This window comes from Nelumbo lutea, chromosome 4 (assembly GCF_056320005.1).
Source record: "Nelumbo lutea isolate HS-2025 chromosome 4, American lotus-T2T, whole genome shotgun sequence".
Taxonomy (NCBI): domain Eukaryota; kingdom Viridiplantae; phylum Streptophyta; class Magnoliopsida; order Proteales; family Nelumbonaceae; genus Nelumbo; species Nelumbo lutea.
In genome coordinates, this window is record NC_142687.1 from 10,086,970 (window position 1) to 10,105,766 (window position 18,797).

Here is an 18,797-nt window from a genome sequence, read left to right on the forward strand (position 1 = left end):
ACTAACAATCAAGAGTTGATTTATCTTATCCTTCTAAAATTTGTTCACAGATTTGAAAGGAAATGACACCTATTAAGTAGGGGTGCAACTCAGGTTGGCCCAACTTTGCATTTTACACTGCTTTTGGCTGGGCCCATTCAAATTTTGACAGAAGCTCAACCCGAACCTGCCCAAGTTGCACACCTACTATTAAGTTGAACACTAGAGTAGTTGGTAGACATGATAAACTCTCCCCTTCTCAAGAATAGCTCTTGTTAAGTTGACCACCAGAGTATTTGGTATACATAATAAACTCTCACCCATGTATCAAAATAATAAACTCTCACCTGACACCTTCTCAAGATAGCTCCTGCTTAATAGTGTTACTCCATGGTAAATATAGTTTAAATGTTACAATGATAAATTCAACTCAGCTCAGCCTTAATCTCAAGTATTAATAAGTTACAGCGATAAGAAGATAATATGATATATACTGTTATAGAAGTGTTTAGGAGGGTGTTTGAGCCTCACACCTAGGCTCTAGGGCAAGGCCTCCAACTGCTATCTCATCTCAAACCCCCAGGTTCACCCTCTAAGTATGAGATGTATATCATGCACAGGCATAATATGAATTCTACCCAATGTGGTCTGGTGATCACGCTAAATTGATAATCACCATTTATCCAGGGAATATACTCTGTAGGTCAACCATGGATAGTCGACAATTTTGAAGCGACCAGACTCTTACTTTTCCCCATGATTTGTTTGACCACTTTCTGAAATCCGTGTTCTCAATTTCTCCTGGACTTCGAAATGAATTTGAATTCAGCATTATTCTTTTCAACATTTGATAGGAGCAGAGAGGTAAAGTTTTCAATTTCTCTATTTAATAGGAAGACTGTCAGTTTACATATTGAAATTAGGTTGTAGATTGGTCCAGAAATCAACAAAACTCTGATAATCTATTCTACATTTCAAATTATAAAAATCTCTGTCATATCAATGCAAGCTTTTACATGGCTGTTGCCAAAATGGAAATCTTAATCTATGTTTTTTTTTTTTTTTCAGTCGGGATTCTTAATCTATACTGGACACAGAAAAAAGCTTATTCCTTTTCTACTTTTGGGGCATTAGGAAAATATTCATTGTCTGGCTTAAATTCTGAAAAGAAAGACGGATTTTCTACCCCTTGATTTCTGTCCAGGGATTTATGGACATGGAATGGCTGCTGATGAAGTCGCTCTTCCAACACAGCACAATTCCACAGTTATCCTATTTTCTTTTCCCTTCGTTTGATCAGTCTCAACTCTTCACCAATTTGAATTTGTTTCACCAATTTTTATCAAGCTGAACTGTTTTGTACTAGCCCCCAGTCATACCTGAAAATTCACTGATTTGCCAAGCCAAATTCCAAACACCTCTAGCGACTAGTGATGGTAAAAAAGCTCTTCGATTTTGTTCCGTATCCCAACTTTTTTATTCTTTTCTTTTTTCCGAGGCTCCTTTTTGGTTGCTTATGAAAGTAACGAAAACGAGTCTGCAAAGAAATGCCACTCTATGGTGTTTGCTTGTACATAAAATGGATGCCTGCGGAAACAAACATCTTCAAAAAATGATAGATATATGTTGGAGAATGGCATTCCTTTGAATTTTCTTTTAGTTATTTCTAGGTCAGGCTGGTTCTTGCGGTTCAAATCTAGTGACACGAATACTTCTCAGGTCTCAACCATTAGATTTTATTAATCCATCAGAAAGAGAAGTGTTAGACACTATTCCACGCTAACAGAACTATTAGACACAAATACTTCTCGACCTTTAGGTAGGTGTACGTACACATTCACTGAATAATGAGTAGTTGTTTAATGTTCCAATACTGCTAAACCTGAGGAGTATGCAATTTTTACAATGTTTCTTTTGGTTATTCTGAACTACAAACCCATGACACCATCCTAAGTGTTATTTTTTTCGAAAAAGAATATCATTTACCAGGGTATGGTCTGGTCATCTTGTGTGTGCTTCTGAGCGACCAACAACGAATACATCACCGTGGAATTCACCAATCACTACCTTTCTAATGAAGATACAAGTAACCAAGAATTCTTGTAAATATATTAAAATTTATTTTACAAACAATTTTTTCTGGCTGTACAAAACTTGGCTGCTTGGGACCTTCTGCACATGACACGTAGCCGTTTGTGTGGGGTAAAAGAGTATTTATCATCTATTTCTTTTAGCCAAGAAGGCATACTGGGTGGTGTAACGTGTAACGTGTAACGTGCAGGAAGCTCCCAATCACTCCCAAATAGCCGAAGTTGACTGAGATGATGAAGGGTAGAAAGAATAACATTAGGGGCTGCTGTATTAGGTATTGCGTATCTGTTTTTCCATTCATGGGCATTCGGGCATTCAAGGCCTTTTCGTAATTTGTCTTCTTTTTAAGGGTAAATTACAAACTTTTGGTGGTCTGTTTATTTATATCAAGGTTTTTTAAATTTAACCGGACAATGAACCGGTCCCAGTTCCTGAGAATGGTCCAATCAATCAAACTGAATGGATTGCCCATTCTAACATAAAAAATAAAAATAAAAACCAGCCAAATCATTAAATGGTTTGAACGGTTCAACTGCCCGGGTCAACGGTTTACTGACCAAATCAACGGTTTTTAGAGAGAATGGTTATGGGGTAAAATGGAATCAGTCACCTGACCGGTTCCCTTTTCTGGTCCAATCATACTGCCCGGTCCAGTTTTAAAAACCATGATTTATATACAAATAAATAAATTACATACATACAAGAAACGTTAAGTAAGCCATAACAAGACCCTCTTAATTTATAGTTTATCTCAGGTCTCTTTTAGGCACTGAGATGAAGGTATCGAAGAACTATATGCAGTGTATTTATACAAATTATACAAATGAGCTACGCATAGTACATATACAAGCTATTTGCAGCAGCGCAAGCAATTAAGTTCGCCGTTGGATGCCAGGCCAGATGTAGCAGTTTGGAGTTCAGGTCAGGGAGTCCATGACTATCAATACTGGACTTCTCATGTCCTGTGAAGAAAAAGCTGACTAAATCTACGACAGAATTGACATAAAATGAGAAAGATGGAAGGGAGGATAACAGACTAACCTTGTCTATGATAGCCACGTGTGAGGTTGCTCAGTGATGTCCGTCTAGTTCTAATAGTTTGGTGATACTGCTTCCTGGTTACAACTGAAGCTTATCAGAAAGAAGTGGATAAAATCAAATCAACTGATCCTAATGCAACCTTACAAGTATCATGGGCGCAGATTGGACTGAACAGTCGGGCTGAAAAAACCAAGAACTGGTAACCTGACCGGTTCTGTTTCACCCAAAAACCATCTTTTGGCCAAAACTGTTGATTTGATCAGCAAATCGCTGACCTGGAGGGTCAAATCGGTGAACCGTCGACCTGGATAACAGTTTTTAGTCATTTTTTGATTTTTTTTGTTTTATTATTTTGTCACAGCGAGCCATCCATTTGGACTGGACAGTCGGACCATTCAACCCAGAAACTGAAACCCAGAACAATTCCCTGTCCGGTCCGGTTTTTAAAACCTTGTTTATACAAATAATCTTTAATTGCGTAACAGGAGCACCAATTAAGCCCTTTACCAGTATTTTTGGTAAGTGGCTGGTAAAGCATAGATTATTTTCTTTGATCAGTAACAAGGACATTCTTTTTTATAGATAACTGTATCTAACATGAAAATTGGAAATGTTAGATAGGGCTTGGAAGTTGATCCATTTGATCTTCCTTCAATAAAATTTTCATGAATGGGTTGCAAGTTTGAACCGATATTTAAATATGAAATGAAAATCACCTGTTTGGATTTTTGCTAGCTTCCAGAATTGTTCCTTCTTCGCTTCCATCCCCATTAGAAAAAACTCGAAAAGCATTGCTAAAATCATACACAGGAAAACCCAAGAGTCACCACATATGCATTTGTTTGGATGAAGTGGAAAAATAAACCTACAGTAGGTTGTGCCACCCTCTTGAATGAAGCTAACATGCACCTACAGTAGCATTCTATCCAAAGCACAAACCTATATGATCCAGTAGCAAAATGAAGCCCATCGCCACTGAGGCAACAGTCAAATTTGTCAAAAATTGAATCGTTATTATATAAATCAGATAACTGCAGAGAAAACATGGTAAGTTAGCAAACAATAAAGGCAGCAAACACCATGAGTATATAAGATAAATTACTTTTCTAGCAACAAATGCCCTCGGTAAGTAACTTATTCGGGTAAATGCAATTACCTGAGTAAGTTTTTATTGGAAAACACTTATCCAAGTAAGTGTATTTACCCATATTCTTTTATTTCCCAAGTAAAAAAGAAAATGACCATTTTAGCCATAAAAATTCATTATTAAATAGGGCATTTTTGTCCCATTTAAGTATTGAAATCTTTCCCCCCAACTGAAAGTTATTTACCCACCTAGGAGATGGGTATTACTTACCCAGGTAAGTGAAACCCAGAAAAATAAACTTTCCCTGATCCCCACATTAATCTGAAAAAATAACATGGTATTCTTGGTCAATTGGAGCCAAAATCCCATTGCCAACTTTCCCCGCTCTCAAAATCCAAAAGAATAACGTCCCCAAAGTGTGAATTATCAAAAATAACGGTGTAAGGGAGAAATATAAAATCGTAAGTTTGCAACTGATAATGGCTTTATGTTCAAAGTAAAATGTATGGGTTTGAAAGGTAGACAAGAAATTTTGGAATAAAAACGTAGTAAAGTCAATTCAGGGTTTGTTCTGTAATACTGGTTTCTGATAATTAATAAATAGATAGTTACAAATTTACTAATCATTATTATTAAATAATTACATATTTAATATTAGTAAGCATCATTAATTAGTTAAATAACTATATAAATATTATGGATTAATTAATTAGTGATATTAAATAATCAAATGGGCAATCACTGAATCCGGATTTCCTCCTCCCAGAATGTTCCTCACGGCCCTTGCAGGAACATCTTCCTATGAAATGAAAAACATACAGGTACAGGAGATATTCTCAATGTGCTGCCGCAACGTGCTATGAGATGGGTGTGATGAGGATTCTGTGAGGAAATCTGAACAAATCAGATATAAGTGGTGCTCTCGGCGCATCTGAACTCAAAGGTACAAAAAATAAAACTACCGAGTAAAATTTAGATAACTCGACCTGCTGGAATCGAACCAGCAACCTAGAGGACCAGTCCTCTGCTCTTCCAACTGAGCTAAGGTCGACTTATGATTAGCCCACCCTAATTCAATGTATGTAGGAAAGTAAATGTGAACAAAGTCACAGGGAAACTCTGGAAAGGCATCTCTCAGTCTCTTCCAGCAATGACAGAAGCACCAAAAGGGGAGGGCAAATATTACATTGGAGAATTCCCTTTCTTGCTTCACGGTTTGCAAGTGAAAATTAAGATGGATGGATGGACTTTCATGATAGTTTTATCAGAAAATTATTGTCTTTTCTATTTCTAGTGTTCCAAAACAGAAAAATCTAACTATAAAAATCCCTGACAAGTAATTACAATACATTGAGCTTATTTTTCCTGGTAATAGTCAGAAAACAAAAACAAGAGACTTTACCTTAGGGCGTAGGTACTCGTGAATCTTAAAAGTTGCAACAGGAGAGCCTTCCATGTGTAAGTCCCATAGCTACAACAAGGGACAGACTGCATAAGCATAGATTATTGTGGAACTTAATGTTTATTTCCGGGACAAAAAATGGTGAAGTGACAAAAAATTTAGTGTAAACTGTAAATTATTCAGAAAGGATTACTGCACTTGTGAAATTTGACAGTTTTAGAAACCGATACATCTTCACAAGACATTTTGGTTTATTTTCTTAGACAAGACTCAAGTCACTATTTCCTGTTATTTCCTGTTATTTTAAACCATAATCCATTTATATAGTGTCTAAATCAATTTCTGAACATATTCATATTGGATTCGCTAAGGATTTTATGCCAGCTGCCAACCATAATTGTATAGAAATAAATCAAGAATTAAACGAGGACACTGATAATAAAATAATACAGGCTCAACCATTGATTACTATTGACTGCAGCATTTGGTTGTTTTAAATGTTCATTCCATTGTGAAGTTTTAGTTTCTCAGATACGAAGAAAATATTAGGGTTCCAGATAGGGGTGCAACTTGGCCCGGCCTGAATTGAACATTTGCTAAAATATGAAGAGGTGTGTACCAAGGGCCCATGCTGGATACAGACATGCAGTGTATATTATTCAAATAATGTTAACCAATTTGCACCCTTAGTTCTAACCCCAGTCTAATATTGGTCCCACAGAATTAAACAATTTCTTAACCTAAATAAAAGTACAATACGAAGTTGCAATACTAGCAGAACAGTTGTGAAAATGCCAATGATAAATTCACAGAAAATGTAGAATGATCCCCTAAGGCTAAGTTTGGTTTGAAGGAAAATGTACGGAAAGGAAGGGAAATGTAAGGAAACCTATACAAGGTATGTAAAGGTTTCCCCACCTTTCCCTACTTTTTCCTCCAAACCAAACACAGCTTAATTTCTAGAAGGTGATGCAAATTATAGAATGAATAAATTTGTGATAAGAAGCAGGCTCAATTGGTAATTTTGTGCTCAACACAATGGCTAAGAGACCTTCAGGTTCATGTAGTCACGACTCAAGATGTGCCTTCCATCACTTGCAAACTTTATATCAGAGATAGAAGCAATTATCTCTGTAAAAAAGGATTTAGGTCCATGGACTTCACGATCTTGGAATCTGTATAGACAAATTTCAAGTCAAAAGCTACTTATACTTCCCCAAGAATTGTCCTAAGTAAAAAGTGGAGTTACCAAGCTAAATTGAAGTGAACTCTGTAGAGAAACCAGAAAAATGGAATAGAAATATGACCAGTCAAGCATGCGTAAAGTTCAGGAACAAGATTAAACTCACATCCTAGCATCGTGATCACACAATGCAGATTTCCGCATGTCAATCAACCGGATAAAACCTCTTGAACTGCTGTATGCTAGGAGGTTACAGTAAACTGGATGAAACTCAGCTGATGTTATCACCTCTGGACAGAAGCCAACACATCCATTAGGAAAAGGCAGCCAATCAGGAAGAGAAATTGAATAGGTGACAAAATGAATTTATTGTACACAAATAGTAGCAAACCTGCATTAAGATTGTCCTAAGAGCATAGGTTTAGTGTGTTATTCCTCCATTGGTACTAAGTTCTAAGTATTGTGAATACCTACCTCCAAGGACTTGTACTACTCTTCTTCCCATCCAAATTTTATGAATTACTTCTTAAATGCAATTCCAAAGTTTTTGTTGTAGTTCACACCCCATATTTCTGATCCAAATTGGATCAAACTCAAAAGGATTTGATAGTCATACTGCTTACAACGAAAATTGAAGACTCAAAAAAGATAAAGCCATGTTGGACAAAATACAAACTAACTGTTATAATACCGTAATTCACTAGCTTCTGTTTTCTTCTTCCTTTTTTAAATGGTTTTAGGCTTCTCTCTTGAACTTTCTTGACCTGAAAGTAGAAAAATCAAACTGAAGAAATCAAGAGGTAAATAGAAAACTGTTGAGCAATGATGTTTCTAGAAAGTAACCTTTGTCGTGTTTCTTATTTTTATTCTTCTATCAAGTATTAATTCATAAAAAAAGCATGGTTCTCCCATGGATAAAACTATCTTAGAAGTGGTGGGTAGAAGATAATGAGCCTAAAATTGTTAGCTATTATGCAATAATTTCTTTTCATGCAGGAGAGGAACTCCACAAATGTCATCTAAAGGGTGTCAAACACAATGATCAGCCATTTGGATCAGAAATTTGATATATGAAATGACTAATTTGACTGTGCTGGAAACTAAATGGCACCATGAACAAGCCTGAAAAAGGAAGATGAAATTAGGGTTGAAGTAAAAACCAAATGAAGGAGCAATAGGAAGTACTGAATTGTTTAAGATATGAGATGCACACAACATACACATACTCAAAACTTGGGACAAAAAATCAAGTATTAAATTGTTTATATTATGAGAGTGTGCACACAAATTCAAAACTTGTGGAATGATATCTTAGAGCCTTTATCAAAATAGACAGCATTCAAAACTCTGTGGTCATGTATCTAATTCCCGAAACAGTTGCCAAACGTAGCTTCTACAAGTACCTAGAAAACTACTTAAGAAACTACTGGAAAAAAGCATTATCAAAGAAACATGACTCGATTTCTAAAATTAATTGTGAATGTAATATGAAAGTTAAATCGAGAATTGTACATTCAAAATCAGAGTACAAGGACATAATTAAAGAAGAAGAGAAGGCATTAATTGGCAGCTAATTGTTATCTGGCCATATCATACCCAAGTCATGTCCAAACACAGTCTATGGCTCATAGGGAATGAATTACAGAGAAAGGAAAATTGAAAAAGCTTCCTAACAATATTCCAATTAATAGTTTCTACAATAAACTCTAACCCAAAATTAAAAAGAACAAGAAAAAGATTAATTATGTAAGTTCCAACATTGGCATTTGATCCTCTTCGTATATGTGCCACAGGAACAGAAGTATCTTCAAATTATCTAAAGCATATAGAATTCTCATTCATGTTAACATCTTGCAGTCCTCATTATCATATCTTCAGTCTTCTTTTTATGCATAGATTATGTTGGCTTGCTCAATGAAGCTTTCTGGGAAGTAATAAGGTCCTAGTTACCTCTTCTGCAATAGATTGGTACATCTATTTAGAGAAAAAATGGATATATTCTGGACTCCTTCAGTTTTGACAAACTAAGTTTAAGCTTGCACTTTGTCCAAAATTTGTGGCTAAGGTCAATTTCGGTTCCACTATGCTCAGAGTCAACACCAGTGTTACCTTCAACAACTTCACACTAACAAGCAATCCCAAGGCTTGCACCTTCAACCTTTCCCTCAACAACTTCACACTAACAAAGATTTAGGCTTGCACCTTCAGCCTAAATCATTTCAGTTTGAATCTCCACTCCTCTTCTAGAAAAACATAAGCCTGTTTCTTGCAGAGAATTCTTTATTATTCTTTCTTTTCCAGCCTAAGTCCTCCCAAGAGAATGTGAAGGTTTATATATTTTATTTGATTGGTAACTTATCATCAATTTTATTAAATTATGACAAAATAAAGTCTATAAGTTACAAAGAGCACAAGTGGTAGCCAGCCCATCAGTGTCTGTGACACCCCAAAACATTTGTTTACTACTGGTCCTCAGAGTGATAATCATCCCATCTTCTGATTTACGTACCCAAACAAAAATTGCATTCAACTCCCTTGCTATCATCTAAATAAGTTCTAAGGTAATAGTGAACTTAAGTTCATCTGTACTAAGATCTTTACTATCAAATCAGTCATTAAACTCTACTGTCACTAAAATCTAAAATCTAATACATTACCCTCCACTTCAAGTACAGATCCAATAAAGTAAGGAACTCTTCTGATAATGAACTTATATCCTGTAAGTAGATATGGACAAGCAATTGCTCAAATTATCTCCAAATTGCATAATTTTGTGTTTTTTTTTTTTTTGTCTTGTTAATCAACTAAGATCTCTAAAAATGTAATGTCAATGCTTTTAGATGCTTCTGGAAATTGACAAAGATGGTGACAAGTTATGGGACTGGCAATGGTGATTCACAAGTGCTGAAGCTTTTTTATCACTCTTCAGGTATTACATCAACACATGACTCCTGCATTTAATATTCCATCCTGGTGTTAAGAGCATCTATGAGATTGTGGCTTATCTTGTGAAAGAACAGATGAAATTCTCTATTTGTCTGCATTTTTAGTTGATTCTCCACTCTTAATAATTTCTCATTCTTCTCCCATTTTTATCCTAGAAATTCCATTAGCTTTACTTCCAGAAAGGGTGCAAAATAGAAATGCTACACAGTCTATTCAATTAAAAAGCCAAAAGGAGGACTTTTTACAGCTTACCTGTTAGATCCTCCATGTTTGATGGTTTCATGTCAATGATATTGAAACACTGATTACTGACCTCCATGTTCCACAAGTTTATCCTTAGGTCATCAGCAGAAACAAATGTCTCACCATCACTGCAAGATGGTATGAAACCAGAGTACCATGTTAGAGGCAATAAGTGAACTCAAGAAAACTGAATATTTGAATTAAACTTGTATATTTTATTTTCATCATTGAGAAGGAAGAGTAATTAAAAAAATATTATTTGGAGATAACCGCATTAATTAAGAAAGACTTGCATTTTGTATCCTCTTTTATGGCCTGAAAAGCACGAAAAACCGAGACTTGAAGTTGAAAGAATTCCAGAAAGGGATAAAGAAAACCAAGTGTGAACTTACCTATTGTTTGAGATAGAGTTAATATTAAAATCATGAGCATGAGCATAGATCTTCCGACATCTTGCAAGAGTAGCCTCTTTATTGTTGGCTATCTAGTCAACAAAAAACTAGTGAATAAGTTTGTATGATACTCTTTGCCAAAGCCATATAGCTGAGAAGAAATGTTTGAATCTGGCAGAATGCAGAGAAACATACCTTGGCAAACTCTTCATGGGAAGATGGGAATACATTACTTGGCATTTCATTTTTCCGCTCCAGATGATAACCATTAATAAAAGAAGGTTCATGTTTCCCAATAAGAAAATTCTTTTTAGACAGCAGCGAATTTTCTGAACATACAAATGGATTCAGTTCCATTTGTTTGACTTTCTTCACTTTGTGGTCCTTAACCTAGCTTCCAGGGACATAAAGAATAAAGGAGCAATTAATGGTGAATGAATGAAACAACTATTGTGTAGTACTGAAGAAAACTGATGCATCCCTTGTAATAGGTTGACAGTCAAATGATTCAAGGAGAACAAAGGACCCCTTTTTTCCTTCAGCTGATAATCTTAGTGAGTGGAATTCCTTTTTCCAAAATGAAAAAAAAAAATTATTACCTTCCATAGTTTAATTGTCTTATCATTTGTGGAGAGAATAAACAGTGAACCATTTGGTGTTGCACACCATCTTACTCTGTTGATCCTTTCCTCAATTTCCACACTCCTCAGGTAATCAAACTATTGAAAATGGTAACATTGTCAGGATCGGCAAACACATTATAAACATCAATGTACACAATGGTCCACCAAATAAAAGGTATACCTCTGGCTCATGGCTCTGGAATTCAGTCTTGTAGCGATATTCAGGATGTCCTTGGGGTCTATAATCCAAGATCTCCAACTCTTTTCGAGAATGGCACTAATTAAAATTCCAAGAATTGAATAATTGAGGACAATGATGTAAACTCAACCTATTTTAGTATTTTATGTTCACTGCAAAATGATAAGTTTCAGCAGGAAGGCCATAGTCTAGAAAATTCAAATTCAGATAAAAATACATAAAGAAAATTTAACAAAAGTCTCAAGAGACAAGGATGGTTACATCTTTCCCTTCCGTCCTTTCAAAAATGACTATACGGCCGCCTCGATCTCCGGTGGCAAGAAAATCACCTCTCTTCTCAAACTCAACTGTTGAGACAATATCAACTGAAGACGGCACCAAAATTTTGCACAATCAGTGACCATCAAATTTTTTAGGGATGATAATCAGTGCTAGAAAATATCTACCAAAATGAAATGAACTTCATAGCATAATTCGTCTGACTGCCCATAAGGCGATTACAAGTATATTACCGGAAAGGTTCAATGAATCCTAAACTTACCTAGGCAACATAACAACGCAAAAGACAGAAACATGGAATATAAAAGCAAAGCTCCTTTGACAGCAGAAAAATCATAAGGAATATGTAAATATAACAGAATAAGCTCTCTAATAGGTAAAGAATTCCAGCAACAAAAGAACAGTTCACCACAATAAAAAGATAAAAAGGTAAAGATTGCATAAAACATGAAGACAAATTCAACAAAAAAAAGGGAAGAAAATAATCAATAAGAACAAACAAAAGCAGAAAGGCTAACTAACCGTCTTGAACATCCTCTCCTGGTGTCCGTTCACCGAAGACCTGGGAGAACTTCCATTCTAAAGCAGTCGGGAACGCTGTACTCATGGATCCTCACTTTAGTGCCACGTGTCAACCTATATCAAGAAGCCGCCATTAGAGCAGCAGCTCTGCTTTCTCCGGAAAGAAAAAAAAAAAAAGAGGTATCAGAAGCTTCGTCCAGGTACACTTTTCTTTTCCAATGTAGTGAGTCTTCGGAGTTGGTAGTCGGCCACGCGAAACTGAAACTCAATCAACTTCAGAAATTGTATCTAGGTGATGGTTTTATCCGGTGATAACCTCGGGAATCTCCCGGAAAGAAATGCCAAAGCAAAGTGATAAACATCAGAGAGCGTACTCCTGATACAATGCGTTTGGACTCGCAGGGATTTTATCTTCGAGTCCGGTAAATTTCTGACACGTAGTTCCAGTTTAGATATCACCTGCAACCGGCTTGAATAGTAAAATTAAACCTTTAATTTTAGGTAAATGGCCATTACCTCCCCGTAATTTATGATAATGGCTGAAACTTTTCTTTCCTTTTGCTTAATAGCATTAGACTCCCTTAAAGTTACACATTATTTCAATTACACCCTTTTCGTTACAATCCGTTAATTTGATTTATTGATTTGACCTTTGTTCTATTTTTTATTTTTCCTTGACTGCGATTGTTTGCAATGCAAATGCAAATATGTACATTACATATTTATCCATTTTTTTATTCATAAATGTAAATACAATTTACATTTTAAATTGTTTTATATTCTTTGTTTGAAATGGTGCAAAAGTATAGGCCCATTATTAAATATTCCAATGCCTCAATTTTAATCAAAAAATTAATTATCAAATTAATATAAAATTATATCCAAAAAATATGTACATTATTTTTTTTTAGAATATATTATTGCTTTGATGATCATTACTTTTTTGCATTTTAAATAAATCTGAACCAAGTGCATAAATACATCGATTCAACGTTTGTATGACAAACAAACGGAACTAACCGGCGTTTGCTCTTCCCTTATAACCAGGCTAACATGCATGAAAACATCTAACATATCAATTGTTGGATGGAATGATTTCTGTCGGCGCCAACGTTGATGTATTCTATCCCCATATTTTATATATATTCTATCCCCATATTTATCTTTCAATCGACTGCATGAGTTTGCAACGCCAGTCGCCAAAGCAATCAACAGAGAATCGAGTCTGACGAAGAAAACCCCAAACCAATTTGTGGTTGTAGACTTGTAGGCAATTTTGCTGTTGCTCTCACCCCTAATAAATTGCTCCTACCATTTTTCTAAGGTTTCCCTTATCCTTATGATCCCCCACACTGTAGGTGTAGGGGCTTGGAAAAGGAACTTAGCTTTGAAGCTGCTCCAGGTGGAAGACCAAAGGGTTTATATAAGATAAGGGTAATTTATGGGTTTTAATATTAATAAAAATAATAAATTTAATAAATTTTTAAAAATAAGTTTTTTTTTTTTAAATAATGGACAAAATTATTATTCATTTTTTTCTTTTTATAGATTATTCATCAGAACCGCCCACCCCCACTTCCAACACGCCTCCACCTTCGGAAGTGGGCGGCGGTGACACTGGCCTCCGTCGCACATTTCCGACGCCGCCGCCTCTACCCAACGCCTCCGTTCACTACTCTTCCGGTGAGCCCACACCCACATCCACATCGTCGTCTTTCTCAGTAGAATTCAACGTACCCAACGTCGTCAACGTGCTGTTATTGAAAGCGGCGTCTTCTTTTTTTTTTTAATTTATTGGTCTGAAAATCTTTCTTTTGTACTTCAATTTGTTGTGCAGTTGACGTGTTAGTGTTGGGGTTTGCGAATTTGGTGGCCAACGGGATATCAACGGGATTCGCATATTTCATATCGATTGGCACCAAGAAGGACGCTATTGAAGAGGAGAGGTTGGTTACAGAGTGGGATGTAAATAACCATGGCCGGCAGCAGCAGATGGAACTGATACAGAGGTATCAACAACTTGGGATGAGCCTCGAAGATGCCACCACTGTGACTGTGAGTAAAATTAAATCAGATAGCTCCAGTCATCACTGGTTCTGATGAAGTTAATTACTGGAATCGATCGATCGACAACCAGAGCTTTTAATTTGGTTATTCCATTAATTGATTTTGTTGGGTTTTAAATAATATTGTTTTGCAAGGTGGTGAACGTGTTTTCCAAGTACAAAGATATATTGATCGACGAGAAGATGACAACCCAGAAAGGAATGCAATCACCGGACAATGAGGAAAAGGCATGGCAGAACGGGGTTGTGACATCGGCAGCGTTCTTTGCATTTGGCTGTGCCCCTCTGCTTCCTTTCGTCGTGGGCGGAGGCGGAAGAGTAGTGAGTTTTCAACGTTTTGCAAGGTGAGAACGAGTTTTCAACGTTTTGCACCTCCGTCCACCTCTCGCTTGTGTCTTTGCCCAACACCGCTACTTCTGCCTCGCGGCGATATCGCCGGAGGTGGGTGGAGGAGTGTAGGAGGTAGCGGCGGGCGACTTTAATGAATAAACTATAAGAAAAAGATGAACAGTAATCATGTCCTTTTTTATATTATTTAAAAAATAATAATTTATTTTTAAAATTTTATTAAATTTATTACTTTTATGAATATTAGGGCCTAAAAATTATCCTTATACGCTATAATCCCAAGAGCAAATTAGGTACAAGGGTGCAAATCCAGTCGTGTCAGGCCGGGTTGATGTAACATTAATCCTACCCCAATTGTTGAACTCCCAACCCTAAGAGTCTAACCCTAACCTAACTTTGGATTCAGCTCAGGTTTAGGTTGGGGTCGGTTGGTCTTGAGTTGATTGGGTTAACCCGATTTTTCTGCTTCATTTTTGCCAAATGTACTTATTTCTTAGATTATATATATACTAGGAGGTCCAGTTAGTAATTTTATTAATAAACAGTACTTTATGTTACTTAATTAATAGAAATTATAAATGATGGCAATTTCTGGTAAATATAAATTTTATTAACTATAACTAACATTAATTCATTATTTTTTAATTAATAGTAATTCAATCATTTTTAGAATTTATTGATTATATTTAATAAGTAACAAAAGTTTAGCATTTTTTAATTAATAGTACTTCAGAAATTACTGAATACTACTAAATCATGTAACATTTTATTGTTAATTAAAATAGTGTTTAAAGCAAAGAAATTAATGTTTAAGTAATTATTTTATTTTATATTAATCAAATTGAATATTAATTAACTTGAATAATTGGAAAAAGTAAATACTGTAAACTACTATTAATTTAAATTAATTAAGGCAATTAATTTATCTAAGTTACTGTTAATTAACTAATTAATTGTAAATTAAGTCCCTATAATTACTATTGATTAATGTAATAATTAACAGAGTTATTACCTTTAATTACTCATTATTTGTTATTAATATAACTATTAATTAATTAATTCCTCATTAATTAGTAACGGAATAAATAAATAGTTGGTGTAAAAATTAAGTAAACCAGACCCATGTAAAGCAGACCAAGTTGATTGAAGTTGGTTTACTATTTGCAACCGGACCGGAGTGGCCAAACATGACTTAAGTATTTAGGGTCCGATCGGATCTAGGTCCGACCCGAAAATACCATCATCTCAACTCAGACTGTTGCTAATTAAACGGTAAACTTGGTCCCTTCACTGTTATATCTCTTTGCTTTATTTGTTACTTTTTCTTTTTCCGAAGCCTGTCCTTTTCCGCTTTTTACTTTGATCGATGCCATTAGGCTTTAGTTTTGCAAATTGACGAAATGGAGCTTAATTAATCTATCAAGTTCGGTTCCATACTTCCATTTGAGATTTCAAAATTTTCTGCGTGAGTGGAAGATATAGACTTCTGAATATAGGCGCGAATTTTCCTACTATGGACCGATTTTGGATTGGACCCTGTCCAAACCAAAATTAATTTAGATAGATTGGACTGATCAATAAAAAATAATAAATTTGGACCAATTCAGACTTAATGGTCCAAAAGTAATTGAACAATTCAAATATTCAATTGGATTTGTTCAAAATGGTCCAAAATATCTATTGGATTAGATTGGGCCTGATCCATTTGTAATGAACTCACATTGAATTGGATCAGAGTGAACCAAATCCAGTCTAATTGACACCCCTATCTGCAGGTTGAAAAACAAATTGGGTAAGAGTAACAGATGAATTGTGCAAAAAATGAAACAGGGGATGCTTGGGTGTTTTGTTTGGGAAAGATCGGTGATAAATAGAAAGGTAGGAGCTTGGGTTTAGGAAAGGGAAAGAGAAGGAAACCATTTTGGCAGGTTTCCTATAATTGTATGTTGGTTGGTTTTGGAAAATTTTCATCTCTCTCAAGATTCTGAAACTTGATAACCATGATAATGATGACATGGCTAATGAAGATGGTTTAGGACCCGATGATGTGGCTTATGAGAGAACATACGAGGAAGGAGAGGCTGTTTAAGGAGAATGTAAGGAATTGGTAAGGGACGAAGGGGAGGCTGGTTGACGTGGACAATATTCACAATTTTACATACATCCATGAGTCTGGATATCTGCACATTTATTCTTATACATTTTCTTGCACAACAAATGCCATAAGGGTCGAAGAATTTGTACGTGCAAAACAATTTAACCAGCATGAAATTATTTCTGTTTCCATATTTTCCAAAATTTTCAAAATTTAAAATACATTGAAAAAAAAAATGAGGGAACCAGGGATAAGTTCCGAGTGACGCTTATCAGATATGATTGTGTAGAAAGCTATCATCGACAGCAGTGGTAATCTGAAACCTCGGTGGTCGAATTTTTGTTTAAAGACCATGAAAGCTTTGATGCCACTGAACTCATCGGTAACCTTTTTGTAATATTTCATTCCGAGGATAACATGAATTTTATCACATGCATGGAATAATTGCAGAAGATGAAGATTGGATGGATAAAAGGAGAGAAAAACAGGGGCAAAGGGGTGTTGGAAGAAGAAGAAGGAGAGAGAGAGATGGGTCTCATCTCTCCCTTCGTTGTTGACGATCAAACCAGTAGCTAGCAAACAATCCCCTCTCTCTCTCTCTAAATGCTCTTTTCTCCTGCCTTACTTTTCATTTTCTTCTTCCTTTCCCTTTCATTAGTTTGATCATGTTTTCAAGATCAAAATTGTAGCTATCTATCATAAGTTCCTAAATCATCGTGTGAGAAACTTTCTAATTTTAGTAAGGAAGGGTTTGTTAGTAAGAAAAATACAAATTTGTCCTTATGGCTATTTCTCTTTGGGATTATAGCATAAAGGCAATTTTTGGGTCCTAATATCAATAAAAGTGATATTTAAAAAAAATCAAAAAATAAGTTAACTTTTTTAAAATAATATCAATTTAAGGCAGAAATACTATTCATCTTCTTCCTCTTTCAATCAATTCATTTGCGCCATCATCCATCGCCGCCACCTATCTCCGCCCACCTCTACCCCTGCCTCCAGCAACGTTGTCGGAGGTGGGCAGAGGCAGAGGCAGCGACGGCGGCACTAGTGGTCATTCCTCTGTCCAACGCCGCCACCTCCGCCTCCAATAATGTTGCCGGAGGTGGGTGGAAGCAGAGGCAGCGGCGACAGTGCTGGTCATTCCTTTGCCCAACACCACCACCTTTGCCTCCGACAACATTGCCAGAGGTGGGTGGAGGCAGAGGCAGCGAGGCGGTGCTAGTGGGTGAAGGTGGCAGCATTGGGCAGAGGAATGACCAACAGTGCCGCACCGCCGCTTTTGCCTCCGCTCACCTCCAGCAACGTTGCCGGAACCGGCAGCATCCGGTGGCGTTGATGAATGAATTGCAAGAGAAAGAAGATGAACAATATTTTTACCCTTAATTAATATTATTTTTAAAAATTTAACCTATTTTTAAGTTTTTTTTTTAAATATTATTTTTATTGATAATAGGGACCTAAAATTGTTCGAATTTGTTATAATCGCTTGTTATTTTTACCGATCAAATCACGTAGCTAGTGATGCTGTCATCTCTTCGTTGGAGTCTCTGCTTTATTTCTTCATTCTCGTACGGTTATGCAGTTCTTGGGAGTTGGGAGTGTGCATCGGCTCCAACAATACTTTCTCTTCCAGATCTACACCCCACAGTCCAAAGATTGGTTCTAGACTAGTTCGTTTCAGAGGCTCTTTCTAGCCATGGAGACTTGGAGTGGAGATCGAGAACCATTTGATGATGCGCCAAACATGAAGCACTCCCCAGTTTTTGTCCTCTGGCCAAGAAGAAAGTGGTTAAATTGATGAACCGTTCCAGACCGGTCGGTTTCAAATCACTTTGGTGGTTTGGTATTGTTGCCCTTCTCCATTCGTCCCAGTGAAACCCATTCTGCTGCAAAAACTTTGGCTGTTGGGGGCCAATAACCTAACTGTTAGGAATATTTTTTTGAAATGGGTAAAATAGTAATTACATCCTATTTCTTTTTAGGGAGAATGACTAATCAGCCCAGGAGTTCAAATTAGCCCCCCACAACGTCCCACAGCGCATCCCTGTCATGTATTGGGAACATCTCCCGATGATAATATCTAGGATGATGATGTCATCATCGGGAGATATTCTCAATACACAGTGGGGATGTGCTGTGAAACATTGTGGGGGACAGTTTTATAGGGGGCTGATTCGGTCCCATCAGCCCAGTTCAGAATTCTTAGTCCCGTCATAAGGGGGATGAATCCTAACTGTCTTTTGATGCGATTTATAGGGGGCTACTAATAGACTATGGGGATCTGTAATTTTAGAATTT

General features: G+C 36.3%; 2 protein-coding genes across 7 annotated transcripts; one reads left to right on the top strand and one right to left on the bottom strand.

Annotated features, from left to right (window-relative positions):
* Window positions 1-2,724: 2,724 nt before the first annotated feature.
* Window positions 2,725-12,370, bottom strand: LOC148853838 (serine/threonine protein phosphatase 2A 55 kDa regulatory subunit B beta isoform-like). Of its 6 annotated transcripts, none has more exons than XM_088984223.1 (15): window positions 12,192-12,370; window positions 11,988-12,101; window positions 11,448-11,551; window positions 11,169-11,264; window positions 10,964-11,083; window positions 10,560-10,754; window positions 10,365-10,456; window positions 9,982-10,100; window positions 6,950-7,073; window positions 6,652-6,775; window positions 5,601-5,669; window positions 4,051-4,142; window positions 3,828-3,905; window positions 3,112-3,185; window positions 2,725-3,032 (listed from the first exon to the last, which is right to left on the bottom strand). In XM_088984223.1, exons 2-15 carry the CDS (start codon window positions 12,070-12,072, stop codon window positions 2,899-2,901), a joined length of 1,506 nt encoding a protein of 501 aa, XP_088840349.1. In that variant the 5' UTR covers window positions 12,073-12,101; window positions 12,192-12,370; the 3' UTR covers window positions 2,725-2,898. The 6 variants fall into 6 exon arrangements, with proteins under 6 accessions (XP_088840349.1, XP_088840351.1, XP_088840348.1 ...); XM_088984225.1 differs by having other exon boundaries at window positions 5,601-5,686; window positions 12,192-12,340; XM_088984222.1 differs by having other exon boundaries at window positions 11,988-12,369.
* Window position 12,371: 1 nt separating this feature from the next.
* On the top strand, window positions 12,372-14,625 carry LOC148853839 (uncharacterized). The gene is made up of 5 exons (XM_088983484.1): window positions 12,372-12,409; window positions 13,346-13,404; window positions 13,536-13,670; window positions 13,825-14,042; window positions 14,189-14,625. The coding sequence occupies exons 1-5, from the start codon at window positions 12,372-12,374 to the stop codon at window positions 14,399-14,401; spliced, it is 663 nt and encodes a 220-aa protein (XP_088839610.1). The 3' UTR covers window positions 14,402-14,625.
* Window positions 14,626-18,797: the final 4,172 nt, after the last annotated feature.